The 23,077-nt window shown below is 37.8% G+C and overlaps 1 protein-coding gene across 1 annotated transcript in view; it reads right to left on the bottom strand.

Annotated features, from left to right (window-relative positions):
* The window catches only part of MSRA (methionine sulfoxide reductase A), a gene marked incomplete at its 5' end in the record, with an annotated part of 111,171 nt that extends 88,364 nt beyond the window's left edge, over positions 1–22,807 (bottom strand). The window contains 2 exons of the mRNA XM_010016253.1: positions 7,497–7,603; positions 22,703–22,807. Coding sequence (XP_010014555.1) covers positions 7,497–7,603; positions 22,703–22,807 — 212 coding nt within the window. The remainder of the gene's footprint in view (positions 1–7,496; positions 7,604–22,702) is intronic.
* Between the last annotated feature and the right edge of the window lie 270 nt (positions 22,808–23,077).

Genomic DNA, 23,077 nt, shown 5'->3' with positions numbered 1-23,077 from the left:
CAGCAAGTTTCCTCCTTTGTGTTTCACAGCAGCTCTTGACAAAATATCTTTATATATTCCTATATGCCTCTGTACAAACGATTCATATACAGGCATAAGCCCATTGATACAAAATTGAGAAAGTACTTATGTTAGTATCTGTTGTAACTCCATGCTTTCCTGGGAATGATGGATATGCATTAACATAAAGAGAAATGTCCTGGCTTTTCCAAACTGGATCGCTTTACTTTCCACAGTCCTCCAAAAATCTAGGACAAGACTAACAATACCATTGATGGTATTGCCCATCAACCAGAAAGCCCATTCTGACCTTCTGCAATCTAGCTCGTGCTGTAATCAGCATAAATCCTGGATCTAAAAGAAAACAAGATTAGTCTACAAGTAATCTGTACAACTCAATAAAAGAGAAAAAGATCTTGATATAAAAAGATCACAAGATCAAAACAGACATGACAATGTTGCTGGCTCTGATTTTTCTTTCCAGGAAGTATTGACTTGTTTTCCCAAAAGCTGAGAGCTATAGTTGACTGAGTGTCTTACTTCAAACAGAAAATAATACACAGAATTTTCCGACAATTCATTGGGGAACAAAAATGCTGAAAATAAAGAAACTCCTGAGCCAGATTTTTATCTCGATTGCATTACTGGAAATCCAAAGTAATTCCATTGATTCTAATAGTGTTGCTCTGGTTTTGCAGCTGTACTGTTGATCTGCATTGTGTCCTGTGAGAAAATCTGGAGACTTACTTAAGCAAACATTAACATCAGTTAGAAAGCAACCTCATGAGGGTATGGCAACTGTCGATACCTGATGCAGTACATCTGGTTATCAACTTGTTTGAACCTGAGTGCTTAAGTGGACACCCCTGTATCTAAACCTAAGCAGCATATTTTATAAATGTGGAGTATCTGTTGTTTCCATGTATAACCTTTGTGGAGCTCAGAACTTGCTGAAGTGCCATTATGTTCTTATATCTGATTTGAAAAGCCGTTTCAGACAAATTTTTGGCTTTATATTTGAAAGTTGGATAAACAGTGGAAAAGCGCTCTATGAGTACTTCCTTGAATTCTGGCTTAGGCACACTTTTGTCACTGAGAAAACTTAGGGTTTGAATAATGTTCTTTAAATCCAACAACTTTGCACTAAGAATAAGCAAACTCTATGGACAGAAGAAGTAACGCTCACTGACTTCACCATGCTCATTAAAATGCAAGCATCATTTAAAAATGAAAAAAAACCAAACAACCCACCCAAGAAACTTTTTGATTCATTTTTTAATTTGTATGGAAACCATAAACCAGGCCAACCCCTCTCCACTTCCCCAGATCAATGTAGAGAGTCCCACTATAAGCCTTATCTTTCAACAGATAATGAGACTCAATACGTCTCAAGATGATTTCTCAGTTTTTGTTTTCCAGAAATTTTTGCTTAAGTCACTTTTAAGGGCTACATTTATCCCAAAGAGAACAAGATCTGACACAGAACAGCAACATCTAATCATAATCATCTTCCTTTTGCCTTGACCTTCTCCTAGACTGTTTTATCATTTCCTCCCCATAACTGATTTCTCAGTTAAACTAAGATCCTTGAAAGCTTCTTGGACACAAGAAGAAAATTATTCACTACAAGAACAATCAGACATTGGAATAATCTCCTCAGGGATGTGGTGGACTCCCCAGTGTTGGTGACTTTTAGGATTTGGCTGGACAGGGTGCTGGGACATCTAGTCCCAGCTTTGCAAAGAAGGTTATGCTTTGCCAAGAAAGCTTGGACCACATGATACTTGAGGTCCCTTCCAACCTGGAATTCTATGAATCCCTATGATTCTATGATTCCTTAAGAGAACTATATCCTGTTCCCTGTAAATCACTGTTCACTTAAAGTGTAATTATTAATATCCTTATCAAATTTATGCTTCTGACATCTAATATGCTTGTGAAACTTCTAAACTGCCATAACAGATGCATAATCAAGATCAAGAAATTCAAAAGCCTGAGCTAGAAGCTCTTCAGAATGATCCTATATGCCATTGAACCATTTGGGAATGCATTTACAGCCTGATACAAAGGTATTTAGCTTTAGTGTGTTGCCTTACCATTGCTATGACTAGGACCTATAGGAGATCTATGCCAGCTGGAGTGGCGGCTGGAGGCCAGGTCAGGTAGGGTAGAACAACTCAAATGGCACTAGACTACTGTAGGCAAGTCAACTTAGCTCTTTATATCTTCATCTTTTGAATCAGCATGGAGATCTGCCCTGAAGATTGAGAATCCATATGCCTAAGTGTATGAAAACTTGATGTCTAGTCAAATTTAGCATGTTTTTACATTACTGGCAAGCTGAACAGAGCATGCAATACAAAGCAGGAAATGTTTTATTTACAACCCAGTCTTGGAGTCAAATCTATTTGCTATTTACATTAGTTTACTGTAGGACAATTTCTAGCATTAGTTTAAATGTCCAATATAAGCATTAGTTTGAAGCACTGGTTTCACATTCACAGTACAATAAAGCAAATGGCTTCTTTGCTAAACTCCATGACCACCCAGATGAAAAAATCACTGTAAAACAGAAAGTATAGTTTCATAATATTGTTCATAGTACTAATTTCAAATGCATGATTAGCTGTATTTGCAATAGTCAAAGGGCTAAGTGAAACACCCAGCCTTTGATCAAATGAACAGCATATATGCAGAATCAAAAGCTAAAAAAAATCTTGCTTTCTTCAGCACTGATAAAAACAAGCAACATGTGCTGTTGCTGCATCCAGGGGAACAGAAATAGCATGCAAGTGGTAGCATACTGCACTTTGCATAGGATGGTGCCACTTCTCATCAACCTCAGTGAATTTTGAGAGGTGTCCTTAGTCCTCCTGTGCTCATTTCCATTTTCATAAGGACATACACATCCTGTACATTTCATAGTTTCAAAATAAAGATATCTTGATGGTGATATTAAGATGTTTTTCCTCCCACAACATAAGATGAGATTCTACAGCACAGAAATAAAGGAAAAATTGTTAAGAAAAAGAAGTCAGATAAACAATAACTATAATATTGGGTAAATTAATGTTGTATGTTACGGATGCAAAGAAAAACATGCCTACCATCACAGAATTCCCTATCAAAAAGGTACAAAAAACCAGACACAGTACAAACCATAAAACTTTATTAATGCATCATATAGATGCATAAATTCAACAAAGAAAGCATAAGTGGGCTGTTAATCAATATTAACAATAGTATGGCTCATCTCACAGACATATATTCTAAGAAACTCAAACAAGCTAACTACAGTATCCTCAGTTCATGCCATTAAAACTTTTATCTTGTTGCCACTCTTCACACAAAACCTCCTTATCCATAGCTGAATGTAGCTTTCTCTTTCTCAGGAGGGATGAACTTAAAAAAGGTATCTCTGTAGCACAGATGAGTGATTACAAAACAAATAATGGCTTAGCTTATCAGATCAGATTTGCTTATTTTCATAAAAACTACCACCATCAATCAGGAATCAAGTAGCTACTATTCACATCAGGGTGAAGCAAAGATAATTCGATACGTAAAGCCCTGAAATAAGACATAATTTGAAGAGGAGTAAGCAGGTGTTATTTTTTTATCAGCTCTATTGTATTGCTTTAATAACAACCTGCTTTTTAAAAGAGCTATTTAACTTTTCCCAGCCTAAAAACATGTGAAAAACTATCTCCCAGCCAAAGCATGTTCTAAACTCACACAGCACATCACATAAAACCACAGCTAAATGTTGTAAATTCACTCCACAAGGTATTCCTTGATGCAATGGAAGACTTAGAACCATCAATCCTGTAGGTCTGTAAACAACCTTACCTACAGCATTGACAAATACAATCCTCACCATTTCCTTGCAGATTGCTGCTCCAAAGCTCATTGCACTGGCCAGGAAACTCCAGCTTTTAAATCTCTTTTCTATGATATGAAATATGAAGTTCTTGATTTTGCAGCTGAGGGTTTTGTTGGGTTGTTCCCTCATCACCTCACAATAAGCTTATGAAAGTTACACAGTACCTCTGAGGCTGCTGTGCTGCAGCGACCGTTGCATCTTCCGCAGGCCAGTACTGTGAGGTACTACTGTGGTGTAAAGTCACTCTCAGTGTTATTGTTGGTATACTACTTTAATATAAGCCAAACAGAAGGGAGTGACTCCATATATTCTTGCAGTCCGAAAAAAATAGTGTTAGTGCTTGACAAAAGAAATGCTTCAAATTATTCAGAAAAAAAAGAAATACAAACTTCTTCCCACCCTGATTTCACTATCTGGATTATTGCCTACATAATTCATTTGGAAACCAAATCCAGCCTAGCAACTGTCTTGAAAATTGAGTAACCCCAGGTTCAACTGCATTATAAAACTTCAGCTTCAGGCAAAACTGATGGAACAGCTCATTCGCAGTACTTTCACCAAGCCCTGGCCTTCATTTTATGTTTTTCTGATTACACTTACATTGTGTTACAATTTACTGGCAGCACTATTGTATTACAATATGTATTTCCACTAGCCAACTCTGACTGTATGCATTCAGTTTCATCAAGAGCTAAAGACACATGGCTCAATGCATATTCATTGCTGTATCGCCATTTCTCAGCTGTTAAAACAGCTGCACAAATCAGCAACAAGTTTCACAACTTAAAATAGATGTAACCCTGCAGGATACTTGGACTCAATGTGCAGTATGATTCCCACTCATAGGCTGGTAGGAGCTAGGAACATGATGCACTTAACTACAGTATTTCTCCACTCAAGCATAGCACTACCCTAAAGGTGTAAGCTACATTAGCGTTTCAATTTCGAGCAGAAGTGTGCTTTTGTAATAAATCTCTTATCCATTGGGATAGGTGAACTCATTTTGAAGGAGCTACACCAGAAATGCATCACTGACTTCCACCTGCTAGTGGCATGTGGTTCTGAGGACCAAACTATACCTACAAAAGGGCAAATCCTCTTGAAATGCATGTATTGTGTTCTGGATCCTCAGTACAAAAGGTTCTATTCTGCCGATCTGCTCCTCTCAGTCCACACTGCTTGCTAAATGTAGACAGAGCTGAACAAAGCTATCTGACTTCCACAGAGGAGCTAGCACTTCGGGCTAGCCTTTCTGGAGGAAGGAATTAATGATATAAACTGTGGGATTGGCTGGTTTCTACACTCAGTGAAGAAAAATGTTTCCTTTAAGTTAACAGCCTCACCTGTCTATGAAAAAAAATCATCTAGCAAACACATATCTTCTGTTTGGAGGCCATTCTTAGCTCTTTTCTAGGTCCTCAGCTAAAAAATACCATCTAAGAGCATATGCAAAATTATCCAGTGAACAAACAAATAAACTGCATTTTGGTTTTATTCATCTGTTGTGCCAAGAAACTCTAGAACCATCCACACATACTGCAGTTATTGTACTTCCAATATTTGTTAGTCCTTCCCCTATTCGGTGTATGCACTACTACTTTTCATGGGAAAAGCATGTTTTTATCTGTTATTATCACATGCATAGATATGCACAATGTCACTGCCAGAAGAGCTTGATATTTGTTTTAAATTACTGCAATAATACGGAAAAGTGGCTATTTTACATTAAAATAATGCAAAACATTTCATATGAAAAAGATCCCTGAACATGTTGTTTGCTCAGTATGTTTCTCATACAGCCATGCTACTGCTACTGCAATACCACAGTAGATAATATTGTGGATATTGTTGTTAATAATACATAGAAACCACATATCCTCTAGGAATTTCAAAACGTGTTTGTTGTGTTTCCTTAGCTGGTGAACACAGACCCTTCCATCCCTCTACTTCAGTGCAAAAACAAACTCTACATGTGATCACTTATGGAGTTGCGCCTAATTATATAAATGTACTAATTATACACACTTTTCAAATGGTGATAGACTTCAAAGTAGATAAATTTTAAATTGTGCCATTAAGAAAACCTATTTGATGATGGAAGTTTCTGAAATATCATATTGCAATCTCCTACCTCATAATTTTGCTTTCAAGTCTGTATTACTCTAATGATAAAGAACAGCAGAGAATAATAGAGTTGGGAAAGCAAACTGTAAGCTGTAGGATTTACAGTGAGATGTTGGTCAGCAGATGCTAACAGAAAGGAACAAAAACAATTTGGAAATGGAATGGATCTAAGGTAAACAATGAGTAGAAAGAAGTTCTGCATATTAAATATGAACACCAAACCTTCAGAAACCACTCAGTTAATAAACACCTGCACGACTGACTTATCCCCATGTGTTCAGCTACTCACAAGAAAATATATATATGTCACTGAACACTTAATTTACATGCACAGTTTTCACACTGCTAAGCACGACTTGCAAATTAGTTAATGCAGTTCAGAGCATCTCTTTGCATGCAAAATAACACCAACTGTGTATATAAACCAGTTCTAAAGTACACACATAGCTCAGCCCACCAATGTCATACACACATTTAGGAAAACAAAACTACCGCACAAGACTTCAGCACATGCACCTCCTTTTCGGACCTTGGTAGATGTTTTTGACTGATATAGCCTCACTCTCCAAAAAACCCAGTTGTTTAATTTTAACATTAAATATCCACCAAAACCCCATATTCATTAACATAACACTTTTGTGAATTCATAGCATAAATGAATGTATGAAAGCTGATATTCTTTTAGCACTACTTAATAGTTACTCTCGATAGACTTGATGTCCTAGGTGTGCAGTTTTATCATATAAATGAAAAGAATTTATGTATCTTTGCTGCAGAATCTGAATCTTGCATTGACAAGACCACAAGGCAGATCAGACAGTAATTGCAATGCAGCAACACTATAGGCCACTAATCCCTCCATCTTTAGTTAAATAATAGCTTATGTGGCAGAGAAGAGACAGAATCCATCTTCACTGAAAAATAGAACTGTGTATAGAAAGGTAGATCTTCTCTCACACAAATCCTGGTGTCAAAACAAATAGTTTCACTAAGTCAGGGGCTGTCACATTTAATTGAAGACATTTATGGAATAGCTTGATAGAAGCATCTTATAAGCAGAAAGGGGGTGACCCTGGGTTACCAAGCTCAAATACTGATCAGGACTTTCCCCTAGTGTTCAAGAACTCTTGGGTCTGAGATTTTGGATACACCATTCAGAGTGAGGGTTCCAGATACACTTGAATAGCTTTAAGATCACAGACTTCTCTGGCACACCCACATAAAATTGTAAAAGAGATTAAAAATATCTCTGCACAAGTAACTATTTTTCTTTCTGAATAGTTATAAAATGACTCACACACACACACACAAAAAAATCTCAGAGAAGCTGGAATTCAGAGCAAATACGATGCAAGTTCTGTACTGGAATGAGGAGCTCCAATAGCAACACAGAGACAACGCACAGCACAAGAAGTGATTTTGTGATAATCAGTGACGTCTTTGACCTCTGCTCACATGTGAAGCAATTCCATGCCCTTCCCAGTGTTACCTTTTGGTATTCTTCCTTAGATCTTAAGGCAGCTTCCATCTGTTCAGGAGAGAATGTGTAGATGGCCGAGCGATACTGTGTGCCAACATCATTACCTTGTCTCATTCCTGGGGAGAAAGAAAACAGCACACCATAAGGCTCACCCTCCCTACCTGACTAGGCTGCAGGCCTAAGTTCAATAGACCTAAATTTAGAATGTTCCATGCACCTGGATTAGTACAGTCTCTTATGTGCATACTCAATAGGTATTTTTAGAAAGTCCAAGTCTTTCCTTGGTTAAAAAGTCCTGAAGAGATTCAACTCTGATATCTCCTTTTAAATGACATGCAAATGAAATGTGAGCATTTTACATTTTGGTAAATCACACAGTAGTCAAATACAGATGTAAAACCTTAAATAATCAAGCTGCAGTTACTGTAATCAAGGTACTCTTAAAATACTTTTTTTGAACCATGCAAATGGTTACAGAAAAAAAAAAAGTTTATTTTATCAAGTACTTAAAAACTTTCTTGTGCTGGAGAAGTACATCTTAATGGGAGAAAGGTTCAAAATGCTCTTGGAGATAACTAGCTATTCTCCTCTATTCACAAACCAATGAGCTTGCTAAAAGACTGGTATGCATGTATTACCGAATTACCTCTGAAGTTATCCATTCCTAACTGCATCTCTTAGGAAGCTCTCAAATCTGAGCTCCAAAGAGGACTCTGATAGAGAAGCATGCTTAAGGAGAAGGTTTGGATAAAGCCTGTCTGAGTTAGTACTGTTACAGAGTGAGCAATGCGTAGGAACAGCAACCCTTTCACAATTTTTTTTTGAGCTTAGGAGAAGTAGAAAACACAGGTATATAAGTATATATCTGTTTAATTCTATTTGCAACCTACACGTGGATAACATAGATAGCAAAAGTATCTAATGCTGTTCATATGTGACATTTTGAAATAAAACCCTAGTTATACATACCCAGTAACTCCTTAAAATTAAACCATAAATGAATAATTCTGCTAATTAGCCCCTTTGACGCTGATGTATGTAATCCCTTCAAAAGATCGGTTGTATGAAGTTGCTCATATATGAATTTCCAAAATACAGGATGGCAACTACCTACAAAACTGTAAAATAATGGGCCAAAGCAGAGAGAACATTACTATCCCCTTAGGTGACTAGCTCAGATAAGGTTTGGCATTATGTAGTCCTAGGCAGCCACGCTGGGCAAAGGCATTATTGCCTTTCATTGCTATCCACTCTCATTTCCCCAGGCAGCAATACTGCAAGCCAGCTCTGCTGAGGATCATTCCATAAAGTCAAAAAACAGCCTTAGAGAAGACCTTTAGCATTAAGAACGGTCTGGAGGTACAGTTTTGCAATTGCAGTTTCCCAGTTTCTGTCTTTCATACCTAGTTCCCAATTTTGCATTCAAGAAGATAACTTTTGGCTTTGCTGTAATAAAAAGTATTCAGTTTCAGTTTGTCTGGTGTTGTATATGAACTTGGATGAGTTAAAAAGCTGGAGGTTCTGAAGCAGACTCAGACTCAAAGAAGCAGACTCCTCTCAAATGCCTGCAACCCAAGACAAATTGGAAATCATCAGGATTTGTCTTTTGACTGCCACCAGAATACAGAAGCCCCTTTGAAGATTACCATCAACTCTCATCTCTCTATGGAAATGAAATGGAAAAAAACTGTACACCCTGATGCCCCTCTAGCAAAGGGCAAAGGATAGAGAAAGAGCCTGTGATACTTGGGTGAAAAGATGCTATCAACATAATACTACTCATTAAAACATGATCACTTTTATCCCTCTTGCACTTTCCAAGGAAACAGACAAGTGGCTTAAAGGATAGTACAATAAACAGAAACTGGCTGAAATAGTTACGAACTAAAAAATGCAGAAATATTTTAAAAGATGCATTTGGACAAAAATTTCATTCAGTGACCAACAGTATACATCAGAGAATGTGATTCCAAAAAAAAGTTATAGTGTTTTCTGATGATTTGGTTTACTATTTAACTGCTAAAGTGTTACATTATTACACACAAGAACAACTACCTTCTTCATCAATACTTAATAGTGTGGTCTGCAAGGCAAAGAATAATTTTCTCATTTCTTTGTAAGTTATTTTAGGGTGGTAGGGAGCTCTTTTGAAACCACTGCTATTGAATAGTAAGGCACAAAATTAATACAGGCCAGTAAAGCATTAGTTTTGCTAAGGTGTGTTAATACTGATTGATGTTTGAGCTTAAGCATTAGTATTCAACAAATCTATTTATTGCTTAACAAACTACTTAACAACCAACTAGAGAGTAGATTACAAAAATCTCCATAAATGGGGGATCACTATGTAGTATACCAGCTTCTAGCAAGCATTTCAAGAATATGAGTTTAGCATGAGCTTATGTGTACAGTATAAGAGTAAGAAGATAAACAAGATTATTTAATGTATGCACGTGCCACCATTGCATAGTAATAGGGAAGTGGTCAGCTTAATTTATTGAAGAGAAGTTTAAGAGGAGAACTTGCTCTGATCTACAAATGTGGATATGATATAGAGAAATACCCTAAGAAATAAGGCTCTTTAGTCTTGCCAATGTTGCCTAACTAGGTAGGCCAATTTAAAGTGAAAACATTCCCAGGTGGGAAATAGGCAACATTCAACTAGCAAAGAGGATTTCTCAGTGGAACAATGTATCTCAAACCATATCCCCTTCCTGAAGGTTTCACGTTAAGGATATACATTTTCCCCAAAGATACACCAAAGCTCAAAGATATATATAAGGTCAGTGATGAAATTATGAAGTTAAGAAGGAGGTCAAACTATGCAATAATAACAGCCCTCATAGAACTCGAGTGTTGGCTTGCACTGTTAAACCATCTACAAGCTATGAAGAAGACTGAACAGGTATTCTAATTCTTCCCAAAGTGTAGCTTTAATGTGATCCATCATCTAAGCTAAAATGTCATTTATTTTTATGTGTTACTTAAATCAATTACATTATCTAAGCCACAAAGATATGAGATAATAAAATAAGATCCATGCGTATAGACATAGTCAATTACTACTGTTGCTGTTGTTATTTGTAATATACCTCACACATACAAACTTACTTCTCAAGGGTCCATCACTGATTTTTTAAAACGCTCTGGCAAGTCTTACTTGTTGAGATTCAGTAACTCAATGAGTAAAAACAAGGCAAAAAATTCAATTTTCTAAACAACTGTGGTAGGATGATTGAGCTTAACAATCTTGACTTTGTCTGAAAAAAGACGTCTACTAAATAAAAAATTATCTCTGCTTGGCTATTGTAAAAATCCGCAATGTCATCTGCACTTAAATTCCTTCCTTTTCTGAAATCACTTTCTTATTTTGTCTATCATGACATTCTGTCTCTCTTTATTAACATTACAGTCATGCACATTAAACTTCAGACAAGAAAAAATATAAATAATTAATTTCATAAAGATGTTAAACATACACAAAGATATTTGGTACTGCTAAATCAAAACCCACTCTTACAAGGGATAGCTGCCATTGATTCTAGCTGCACTGGGTGCACATTAGACTACGAAAAATTCTTCTGAGACATCTTCAGTGCACCAAATGGTTCCACTGAATCATGGAATGGTTTCCCAGTGCCAATCAGAATCTCTATATCTAGAGACAACCAGGCAGAGCTCAAAGGGCTACCCAACATCCCTGCTGTGATGCAGACACAGCCAAAATCTAGCTGATTTACTTGCTTTTTATCTGGTGAAGAAGGTTGAAATCAGAGACAAGTCCTTGAACTTCACATCAGGTCCTCCAGCATTCCAACACTAGAATCCCCTTGGCCAGCCCAGAGTTTTCAAGATCACCCCATTTCACCTGTGTGTACTTTCCAAATGTCACTGGTACGAGACAGTAACTAGGAAAAAGGCAAATATCCATCTCCCTGTCCAGGTGATCAGGAACACATCCAACAGTAATGGGAACAAATATACCCTGGAGTGAAAAGGCTGGCACTTGCTGTTGATGCCTGAGACAAAGAAAAGTGGCTGTTATGCTGAGAATGGTCATAAAATCTTTTGTCAAAGAGATACTTAAATAGAGAGGCTGATTTTAGAAGTAACAGAAAAGCACAGAATTTGCAGCCCTCTGGCAAATGACAGAAGTCTGTGGTTTTGGATACAGCTGCATAGTGCCAAAGAGTATAAGCCCAAAGACTGTGTGAGCACTGGCCAGTCCTTGTAAGCTCTTGTCTCTGGAGAACCAGTGAGGATGAGGGCATCTGGAGCTCTAAATGTCTTTAGATCTTGGGCATGGATCATATTTAGGAATTTCACTTTGGCTGACCAAAGCACCTCTGCAGTTCTCAGCCTGGACTACTGTGGGGAACATAAAATTTCCCAACTATGCCAGCAGAGACCAGAGCACCAATTAATCAAAAAATGCCCTCAAGAGCTGAGCGCTTGCTCTGACTTACATGAAACAAAAAATAGTGGGCACAGGATGGTAGACAGAGAGAACAGGGAGCTGTGATGTTCTCCCAGATACTGCAAAAGGAACAGTTGCCACGTTGAGATGGCCATGCAATCAAATGCACTGCCACTGGAAAAAAATGTTATTTGCCAAAATGTAGGTAACAGTCAAAGAAATGGCTCTAAAAAGCCCTCTTATCTCTTTGATATCTTCTGATGCACCGGGGTAGGAATGACTTTGGTTTGGTCTCCCACATATTCGTTGGCATCATAGTAGTAAATACTGGCTCTCACTTGATTTGAATGACTAGAATAGATGAAATCATCCCTGCTTCTATTCAGCTGGTTAATGCTGTTTCCTTCATAGTTTCTATACCTTGTCAAAACTACAGCGTATTATCGGCAGGTGCAAAGAGTTCCCCCTTTAAAGCAATTACACAGCTATTACAGTACAATTTGGGTTTCTGTTGAAATGCATCTTAGGTGGGTTGCTGTTCTTCCTGTCTAACTCCAGAGTATCTTGAGGTCAATAAGAAATAGGAACACCCACAGCATTAATAAATTCACATATTTTCCAGTACTATGGTGGTTTTATTTTTTGCTTTAGAAACTGCAAACAACCAGATTTGTTTCAAAACATTGATTGTTTTAATGTATTACTTACAGAAGGCTAAAGCAAAATATACTTTATTTATTTCAGTGGCTAAATCAAGGATTCCTTTGAAGACTCAACCCTCTAATGACTTGAAAGTAATACTTATACAACACTCCTTATCTTCTCCCCATTTTAAAATGATGAAAAAATGTAATGGCATCATTCGTCAACCTTGCTATTCTCAGAGGACCCAAAGCATAATGGAGATAAATGACTAAGGTCTGTTAGACTCTTCTGTGTCACCCAGTGAAATTTTAAAGGGCAGTTCAAGTCTTTATTTTTATCATAATTTTTTCTGTGATTTATAGACTTTTCTGCAGCTGTCACTTATTTTCTTATTTCTGCAGAAACCTGATACACTGATTGGTCATTTTCTTTTCCCCAATCAATCCTTGCTGAGTTAAGACTAATAAAACTCCTTCTTCCAGCTCATCATATAATTATTTAGTAAAAATCAATTGCACCATGTCACCCTGGCTTGATGTCATCACTCACTGTAATGATTACATCTATACAGCTTAAAAGTTGCCAAGGGAAAGTAAAACTCTTTATAGCATATGATTAAAGGAGAAAAATGTTAATAGAAAAGAAGTTAGTTACAGTGCTGTGGATTGAGAGTTCTTGATGATTTTCAAGGTGCCGTGGTGCAAGAAGGATAAATGAAAAGTAAAAAAGTATCTTCAGAAGGTTACAATACATGAATGAGCTCATACATATTAAAGGAAACGTTTATATTGTCAATAGACCGAAAGGTTTACAAACCTTTCAATATACCTGGTTTTCAGCATCAAGAAGGAAACTATACTTTTGGTTGTGCCCATCTGATCATCTTAAAAAAAAAAAAAAGTACTACATTACTTAGCGAGGCACTGGAACAGGCTGCCCAAGGAAGCTGCGAATGCTCCATACCTGGAAGTGTTCAAGGCCAGGTTGCACAGGGCTGTGAGCAATCTGGTGTAGTAGAAGGTGTTCCTGCCCATGGCAGGGGGTTGGAACTAGATGTGCTTTGAAGGTGTCTCCCAACTCAAACCCTTCTGTGATTCACCATCACCACACCATACTAAATTAGTATGGCCCACCCTAGCATCTGCTGCGAAAAGTCATGTGAGAACTAGAAGCTGACAAGAGAAATGCACTCAGGAGATTCTTCACCTCCTTCTTTCAGATGGAATAAATCTCTCCTGCCCCACTGCATACACATTTCCTGAGCATTGCTCTCTACAGTTTTGGCAGCCTGCTTTATATTCAGTATGACATAAGGGGGCAACTTTCAGAATGCAGTGGTAGGTTTTAAGTTTAGTCCAGAAAAACGCCCACCACTTTTTCTGCTTCCAACTTTTATCTTGTGCTTGTCCATATGCTAGTTTGGGTTTGGTTTTTTTTCCCCAGTAAAAGAGAAGCACAAATATCACGCATGTATTTCATGCAGGTTAATAACTATTGCTTTCCCTTCGCTGTTCAGAGACATTCCTGTATAATATAGCAGGGAATGTGAAGATTTGGACCATGAAGAGTTATCAAGTCTTTCTTTTGTCCATTAGCAGAAATGACAGGCTGTCCTCAAGAAGGGGTGGTAGTATACCAGCCTAGGCTCTACCTCTGATCAATTATTTTTGCCTAGGGTGAGTCAACTGTGTTGACTAGATTTCTAATGACAATCGTGGGAGTGGAGACTCTCCATGACTACAGAAGCACCTAAATTTAGGTGACTATCTCAGTCTTTATCCCACCTGATGTGTTTATGCTGGTCAGGTAAATCTGATCAAACATCTTCATATTCTTCAAAACCAAGTAAATGTATAGAGCAGAGATGTCTGGAAGGGACTGTGAGGCATAAAGGAGCCCCACATTTTCTAAAGCACAACTGAAAAACCAGAAAAATGCGCAATCAAATCTGACATGGCAAAACCCATTTTTGTTCAGGCATCTGAACTGGGCCATCATTGACTCTGTTCTATATTGACTGTCTGTGCCGCGATGCTTACAAAAAGCTGCACAACTACTGATCATGTGCAAAAATATTAATATTAATTAAGGAATACAGAAATTCAGATCAGGCACTACATAGAGCTCAGCTATGGAATCACACAGATTTGCTATTGTTTTCTTTATGTGCCTTCTCATTTCTCTTCACTGATCTGTTGCTCACTAGTGTCTTGCCTAAATTTAGGCATGTATTAGCACTATGAATCTAAACCTACTATGAACCACCAGGTGTTACTGCAATAGTAATAAAAATAATTAGTGATAATAAAAATAACGGTGTTGTCATTTGCTTTTATCAGCAGATAAACTCACAGGCCACTGCTCTCTCAAAACACAGACAAGTATGGTCTTATAAATATGCGAGAGAAAATTGCAGGCAGAGAAAAACAGTCATTCACTGAAAATATTGTTGTTTAGAAGAGAGTCAGCTTTGACCTCTTGTACCTAATTATACATGAAAACAAAGATTAAAAGCCTACTAATAATCACCATAAACTATGATTAATGATGCCATGCTTCAGTGCCTCAGATTTCTAGACCCAAGTACAAGGAAATTCACTAGTGGGTTATTTAAAGAAGAAAAGAATGGTTGGTATTACTTTGGTTTGACTTTATCTCTTGCTTTCCTTGTATAAAACTTAGGAACAGTCCATCAGAAAATTCTGCAGAAAATGACCTTCTAAGGTTGCTCTTTTCTAATTCTATAAGCATACACGAAAATCTAGATGTGGTTATTCACGCCATACACCTATTGACTTCAGGGATATTTGAAAGCTACTGAAGACAGTCCTAAGCATTGAGAAGTCCAAATTTTCCTTCAGAAGTTACAAATCAACAAGCCTGAACTAAAACGAATATCCCCTCCCTCACCCCTCCTCCTCTCCTCAATTACAAACACAACTATGTTATACTTACAAAATAATCCAGAAATTATCCTGAGGAAGGCTGTAACAGAATAAAAACATTTTCCAAAGTTGTTCTTACAGGTATTATGAACAAAAGGAATCATAGAATCATAGAATGGTTTGGACTGGAGGGGAATTTAAAGCTTATCTAATCCACCCACCCTGCCATGATCAGGGACTACTTCAACTAGACCAGGCTGCTGAAAGCCCCATCAAGCTGACCTTTAATGTTTCCAGGGATGTGGTATCTACCACCTCTCTGGGCAAATTGTGCCAGTGCCTCACCACCCTCATCGTAAATGATCTCTTCCTTGTATCTAGTCTAAATCTACCCTCCCTTCAGGTGAGTGGTGGGTTCATGTTTCCCACAGCACAAGAGTCAGTGTCATCTTCAGTGGCAGAAAAGATTGATGTCATGGCTTTTTCCATCTTCAAGAAACCATTTTATTACAGACTGCAACAATACTGAAAGATAAAGTCAATTTTAGGTAGTTCTGGGGAACTGTTTAACACATCATTATAAAATAAATAGGCTAAAAGTAGTTTAAAGATAAGAAGAAATCAGAGCCTAGAAGGGCTTTTGCCCTTGAGCCAGAATTGATTCAGCAACACTCATTTCTTAATGGCAAACTATTCAGCCATCTCAGCAACCATTGCACCAGCTAATAATCCCCTTCATTAAAAAATATGCAGAGTCAAATCTCAGCTTCTCACTGTGATATGGAAAAACAACACCTCCAAAACTGGAAATATAGGTCAGAAAAAGTCTATTCTAATTTATATGGTTAAGAAGAGTCTAATATGCAAATTAGGTCATGACAGCTAAAATTCCTGGGGATGCAAAGCAGCCTAGTAATACGTATTTATTTTTTAAGCACATTTACTTCTAGAGAAATGATAAAGAATAAGAACAACATAACATTAGGCATTTAACTTTATGAAAGAAATTAAGTTGGATTCTCAAAGTGCAATACTGGTTAAGCATCACTGACAAAGACCATCTTCGCCACTTTGCAAAAAGTGTAGACTGCAGGCATTGGTAAGATGATGATGGGCAGGGGACCACTAAATTGGTTGCTAGTGGGTTGGGTAGACATCGGTCAACCATGTCCCACCATTGATATTTCACTGGAAATAGCAGGAATTAGAACCTGAAGGCAACAGAAGACACTGTCTCCTATCAAACGACTCAGATCATAGTTCTATTGTTGAGTATTCAGTCCTGCATGAATACATTTATCTTTATTGTGTCTCAGCATATTGATTTCCACGGCTTTTTTAATTTATCAACACAGAGCTGTGTTTTATTCGTTTCCTCCAAAAGCCTCCTAGCAATGTCTTTACCACAGATTTAATTAGCATCCTCTCCACTATATCCTCCAAGTCATTAATGAAAATATTGAAGAGTATTGGACCAAGAATGGCTCCCTAAGGGGTTGGTAATTCTATTTTGAATATATTTAATGTGTCTGGTGACAATAGATTTTGTATTTCTACTGTGTTTTGTTACACCTTGTAATAATGCTGAAACCATCAAGACTCTTAAAAACATTTGAGATACAAGACAAAGGTGCTCTGTGCTTTAATCTGAGACTTGAAAATTTCATTCGAATTATAAAGGGAAGAGAGATACAGAAATGTAAAGAAAAAAAATCAAAAAATAGTTCTATTTTACATGAAGAGATTACTTTTTTCCCTTTAATCTCTAAATGAAGTTACAAGCCTGTACAGAATACATAATGCTGGTTTAGGGTCGCTGTAGTGTTTTTTATGCGTACAGCTGTTCTTCCACTGGTATAAGTAGACACATCTGCTCATTAGCAATACAATGTCATTTCTAGTGTCTAATTTTAATTATTTGCAGATGATAGATTCCATATGCAATGCCTAAAAAAAGTACAGTCCTTCAAAACTGTTGAGAAATAAATATACCCTCTGTAACTAAAATGGGTCAGCACAATGAAAAGCAGATATTAATCTGGAGAATTCATGTATCAGCACTAAGGCTAAATGCCAAACTGTTTGGAAGGTCACAGGGAGGAGAAATGGCTCATATATCTCTTCTTTTTCATGGATACACAAGACATATGGACTAAGAGATGTTCTGAATGAATCTGGCAGGTGATGAGTTTGTTGTAGTACAGATGGTCCTCAACTGCTGGAAAAATATCAGTTCTGCTTACATTTCCTGTACAAACACAGGCAAGATAAGGACTTCTTCATGACAGAAAGGAGGAATGAGATTACTTAACAGTAACTTAGGTTCTTTGTAAATTTGCATTCAAAGAATCAATAAGACTAAAAGAAAATTTCCAGAAGCTCCTGAGCAGTGGTGACCATGAGTGCCTTTGCCCTTCACCCCGTTGTCAGAAGGCAGCCAGAACTGTGGAGACCTGGCTTCCTCTCAGTTCTTTCCAACTAAGTAAAAAATCCAAACAGAAAGCCAGAAGAAGCAATGAAAAAGGATGGGATTTGTGTACATCAGAGGCCCGCCCCAGAGAATGGTAGTTGTACCTAAGTTATTTCTTGTGGGCTGGGAAGGATTAGGTACTCTTGACAAACATGGGGAGCAGAACTACCAAAGCAAGAACCCGTTTCTCTCTCCAAGAGAGAAAAGATCTAAAGGAGGCAAGTGGAATTTTCATTTGCCCCAAACATGTTTTAAGGAGAAATAAATAGTTTGTTTTGTCTTCTGCTTTTCTTCTGTACAGCCATTGAAAGCAACAAGGAGCCCTTTTTTAAAGTTGCTTTGGACTGGACTGAAATCTCTAGCACATGTAGGACATCAACCACACACAGGGTCAGGAGAATTATGAACAGTAACATGCTTTATAGGAGCCACATATGCACCATGACAGACAAACTCCTCTGATATCAGACAGATTTTTCCAAAGGGTTGGAGAAATAGTTTCTGACACTCCACAAAGAGTGGTCAGACTTTCTGATCAGATAAAACATGACAACTTCCTCCCTGACCATAAGCACAGCTGGGTTTTGCAGTTGGCTCACACGCTGTAGGACAGTGCTAATGCCAGAAGGGTGGTCCCACCAACAGCCATGCTCCTGGAAGTTGAAGTCCTGGCTGAAAACTACATTTCACTTCAGTTCATGCAGGGTTAATTTTCAGCTTGATCAGAGAACATTGTGATTGCCAGTGTCAACACAAAGACAGGTTGTATCTTGTAGACAGGTCGTGGAGACGGAAGAAAATTGACCTTTTCCTTAACAGTCAAGTCGAAGATTAGCTTACAGCAATCATGGAACTATAGGTTGAGGCACAACACAGACAAACTGAGGTCTGAAAGTCCACATCCCTCTAGACAGACAGCGTGGAGGTGCCAGAAGAACCACTGTCAGAGTGCAGTTTTAAGGTATATATATTAAAAATCTGGAAGCGGCTGAGGATGGCTTCTTTAGTGTAAAAACCAAGGCAATCTGCCCTAAACCTTTGTCAACTTTAGAAAAATAAGATTATGTACAAAGTGAACAGCCATATGATTCTTTCCCAGCATTTTCAGTATTTTCACATTCATTCTCCTTTTCTGTATCAATGACAAAGAAGCAACCACCTCAAGGACTTACAGAGCTATACAGACCAATCCTCTTATAGACAAGATCATTCCTAGAACAGAAGGAATGCTGATCTGTGCCTTAGAGGCTGAACAGGGATGACAACCATATGTCACTTGGCAGAAGTTGGGGGGGTTGTTTGTTGCTTTTTTGGTATCCCAAATGTAATGAATTATAAAATAAAGCCTAAATTAATAGTCAAGGAGGACTTTATCAGGGCCTCAGACTTAGGAGGTGCTCATCTGGGAGAATCTCTTTCAACTCATAGATTGTTTGACTTGATCAAAGGTTCTTGATTTACAATAGACTTCTGTATAATACCCAGACTCAAGAGCTTCACGAAACAAGAGCTAGGCTGCCACCAATAGAAAATTTGAATCCCAGTGAGATGTCAGTATCATCTTGAAGGCAGGAGGTCTAACTGTTCAAAAAGCAGGAACTTCTGAATATTAATACATAGGACTTCCAGTTCGTACACTTTAGCAACTTGGTACTACCTAGATTGATATCTGAAAGGTCTTTAACTGCAACAGAATGTACGTATTTGATGTTTAATGACATCAGAACAATTAGACAAGTCCATTATTGATGTTGGGTGTAGAAGGGCTTAAATGACATTAACCCAGCTTCTAGAGAAAAGGTAAGATAGTGCCACAGACAAAGCTTTTATACTTTGAGTGAGCACTATACTGAAGAAGTCTCTGCCTACACTGGATTAATCCAAAGAGTGTGCCAAATAATTCATCTGCTTAATAAAAAACTTCTCTTTGACAGACTGAATCCTGCATTACCGTAAGGCTGGCTAAATAAGCCTTACTGTGTGCACACCACTGAACCTCAGGAAAGGAATAAAATATCAGAGGTGAGAGAGATAACTCTCACTTCCTGTATCTATACACAAAACACATTTCCCATAGCAAGTTAAAAGCAGGGAATAGACACAAATCAAGGCAAAAAACCAATTCCACCTTAAAGATCTTCTATTGCTCAAACCTGAAAAGGTATATAAACATACCATCCCCATCTTATAAAACAAAGAACTTGAAATTGGGACCTTGTGGTTTAGGTTTTCCTCAATCAAGAAAGGCAATAGAGCTTTGCAAAAATGAGTTTTCCAAAGTTCTCAAACAGATATTAGCATCAAAGAACCATAAAAATTCATCAGTAAAACAACCTGTCCAAGTTTTGGGTATGTAGAGTCTTCAGAGAAGAGTGCCATCTGCTCTGTGCATACTGATGTTCTCACATTTTGCAAATTATTACAGAAGAACCATTTGGAAATTCTACTGAGCCAAGCTTAGATAAAGGCTTAGGTATGTTCACACCAAGCACTACAGTGCCACATAGATGCCTGAGACAGTTGTGAATGACTTGGGTATCTACACAGCTCAGCGTCATACAGAGATATTAGTTCACATCCCAGAAGGAATACCACCACATTCGCATGGCTCTGTGTGCGGGCTAATTAGGTGATGTTTCCCCAGTTGCCAAAAACCAAAGAGTGAATCATACATCCGCCAGCATCCAACCTTCTTTTGAAAGCACAGAATGGAAATATTTTGAACCTCAGGTATGTGAGAATGCAAGGGGAATATAAAGACATAATGTCACCATTTTACTTTGTTTTAAAGCCAGAAGGAATCAGAAATTCATCTGATCTGACCTGTTATCACAACTGCTCCACTTCATCCACATTGGGTCCGGCATATGAACTTCAGTCAGCCTGAAAGCACTGAAGTCCTTTAGAGACTGACCTATTTCATGTGTGCCACAGGCAGAGTCCAACCGTATGCTCTCAAAGCCAAGACTACAGACGCGGCAGATGACTGATAAGGTGATAGTTGCCCAGATTATTTCAGCAGAAATCCATTCCTCATACTGCTTTGGAAGGTGAAGAATCCTATAGTCCTGCTCATTAGTTCTCAGCTCTAGCACTCAGGATCTGCTGTACATGTGAACAAGACACATGAACCAATTATCCTGAAATAGGATTCTCTGCTGTATTAAAACAACCAGCTCGCTACAAAGAAGCCAATCTCTGGTGGCAGCTAGTCTCTGAAAATCCAAAGAAGAATGAACTTAAAAAAGACCTAAACCCAACCACTGGTAGGATAGGGAGAAAAGCTCCTTCCCGACCCCTGTGAGTAAGCCACAAAGGGCCTGAAGTGTGATTTGAAGATGGTCATTATCTTAATGCAGAGCTGCAAGTATTTCAAGGATGGTGCAGATTACTCTGAACACAGCCATACAGGAAGAAGTTGGAAAGGGAGGCTCATAAATCAACAGTACAGGCCACCACATGACACACAGATATAAAATTTCTTCTCATGACTCAGAAAGATAGTGATGGACAAAGACTCCAATGTTTAATTAAACCAAGAGCCATGAAATTATTTTATTCTGAGGTAGAACTTCTCAAACTTCAGCTTTCAGCTATGGGAATTTGTTATGGCTTTACTAGTCATTGGGTTGCAAATCTTACTAAAAGGTATCTCCTCCTCCCATATGCACCTGTAAAGATTACTTGATCATAATGTTTTTTCTCTTCAGTTAGTTGAATGTGTTTATTCAGAGCACCAGGCCAGTTTTCTAGGCTCTATGTTCTTTTTCTGTCCCTTCCTCGAAACCCCAGCAATATTTCAGTGTAATTCCTCATATGTCAACACAGAAACTGCTCAAAATGTTCTGATTTTACTGACTCTGCATACAGAAAATAGCTTCATACTCCTGTCTAAGGCTTCCCTTTTCATACAGGCAGGAGTCACAACAGCCATTTTTGTCTTTGCGTTGTGCTCTGGGCTCACTGGAAGACACTTATCCACAAAAGTCCCTGGATCCTTCTCAGAGTTACTGTTTCCCAGGGTATTATCACATTTTGAAGGTATTATCTGCATTTTTTTTTTGCTCCCAGATGTAGTAACAAGTGGCATAATTGTGATAGCTGTTAAAATATTGAAATGAGTTACTGTGTGTAGTATTTCTGGGAAATGGTAGAAAGGATGATGTTTAATGAAACTATATAAACATGTAAAATGTTTTCTCAACACAGTTTCCCATTTTTGTTTGCACAGATGTGTGTAATATCATCATGAAGCCTCTTCCAAGAAAGATAAATTAAATCAAAAGGTTTGAATAAGGCAAATAGCTAGAATGCTCTGCTGGTGCCTCTACACACCATCTCTTACCTCATTTTGTTCCCTTTTTCTAATCATAAAAGATATTCCTGCCACTGGAAAATATAAAAAACAAACAACATTTTTTTATGAAGGATAAAGGTCCTTTGCACAAATAAAATGACCAGTTCTGAAGCTGCAAAGAAATATGCTTTAATTTAAGAGACAAAAGAGAGCATTACAGAAGAAATTGTCATAATCAAAGTTGAAAAAAAATTTCTATTGTCTACTGTGCCTCTCTGTGGGAATTTTCCCAGCACAGACAGCTGTAAAGGAGGAGGGGTATTGTGCGTTTCTGTACTCTCATTCTCTCTCTCCCTCTCTTTCTCTGTCAATAAATGTCTGCAATCATATTCTTGAGCTCCAGTGTGATTTCAAGGTTCATCTCTTCCATGCAGCTCAAACACTAATTATCCCAGCTGTAATTAGTAAGATAATTAAATACTGGCTCACTCATCACTCTACCTTGTGTCGGGTCATGATTCTCCCAGAAGACCTTGAGCAGTTCCTCAAAGCTGATGTTTTCTGGCTGATATACTACTCGTACAGTCTCTGCGTGGCCGGTTTTACCTTTAAAGAGAAAATAAAATCAGATGTTATTAGTGAGAATTAGATAGTGCATATCTGGTTTTTATATCTGAGACTCAAAGCACAATGCTCTGTTTTCCTTTTTTTTAATTCCTAAAAGTGTTTTGATTTACTTAAGCCTTTTTACACAATATTTTATATACTCTAAGATATTTGCTAGTTTGGAAAAGGCCAACATGAAATAAACTATTCAGAGAGGCAACAAGGAAATACAGCAATGCCATTACAGTAGTTTGTCAGCTTACATAAAAA

Source organism: Nestor notabilis, unplaced genomic scaffold (genome assembly GCF_000696875.1).
Source record: "Nestor notabilis isolate BGI_N333 unplaced genomic scaffold, ASM69687v1 scaffold2746, whole genome shotgun sequence".
Lineage (NCBI taxonomy): Eukaryota > Metazoa > Chordata > Aves > Psittaciformes > Psittacidae > Nestor > Nestor notabilis.
This window is presented reverse-complemented; position numbering and strand designations above follow the sequence as displayed.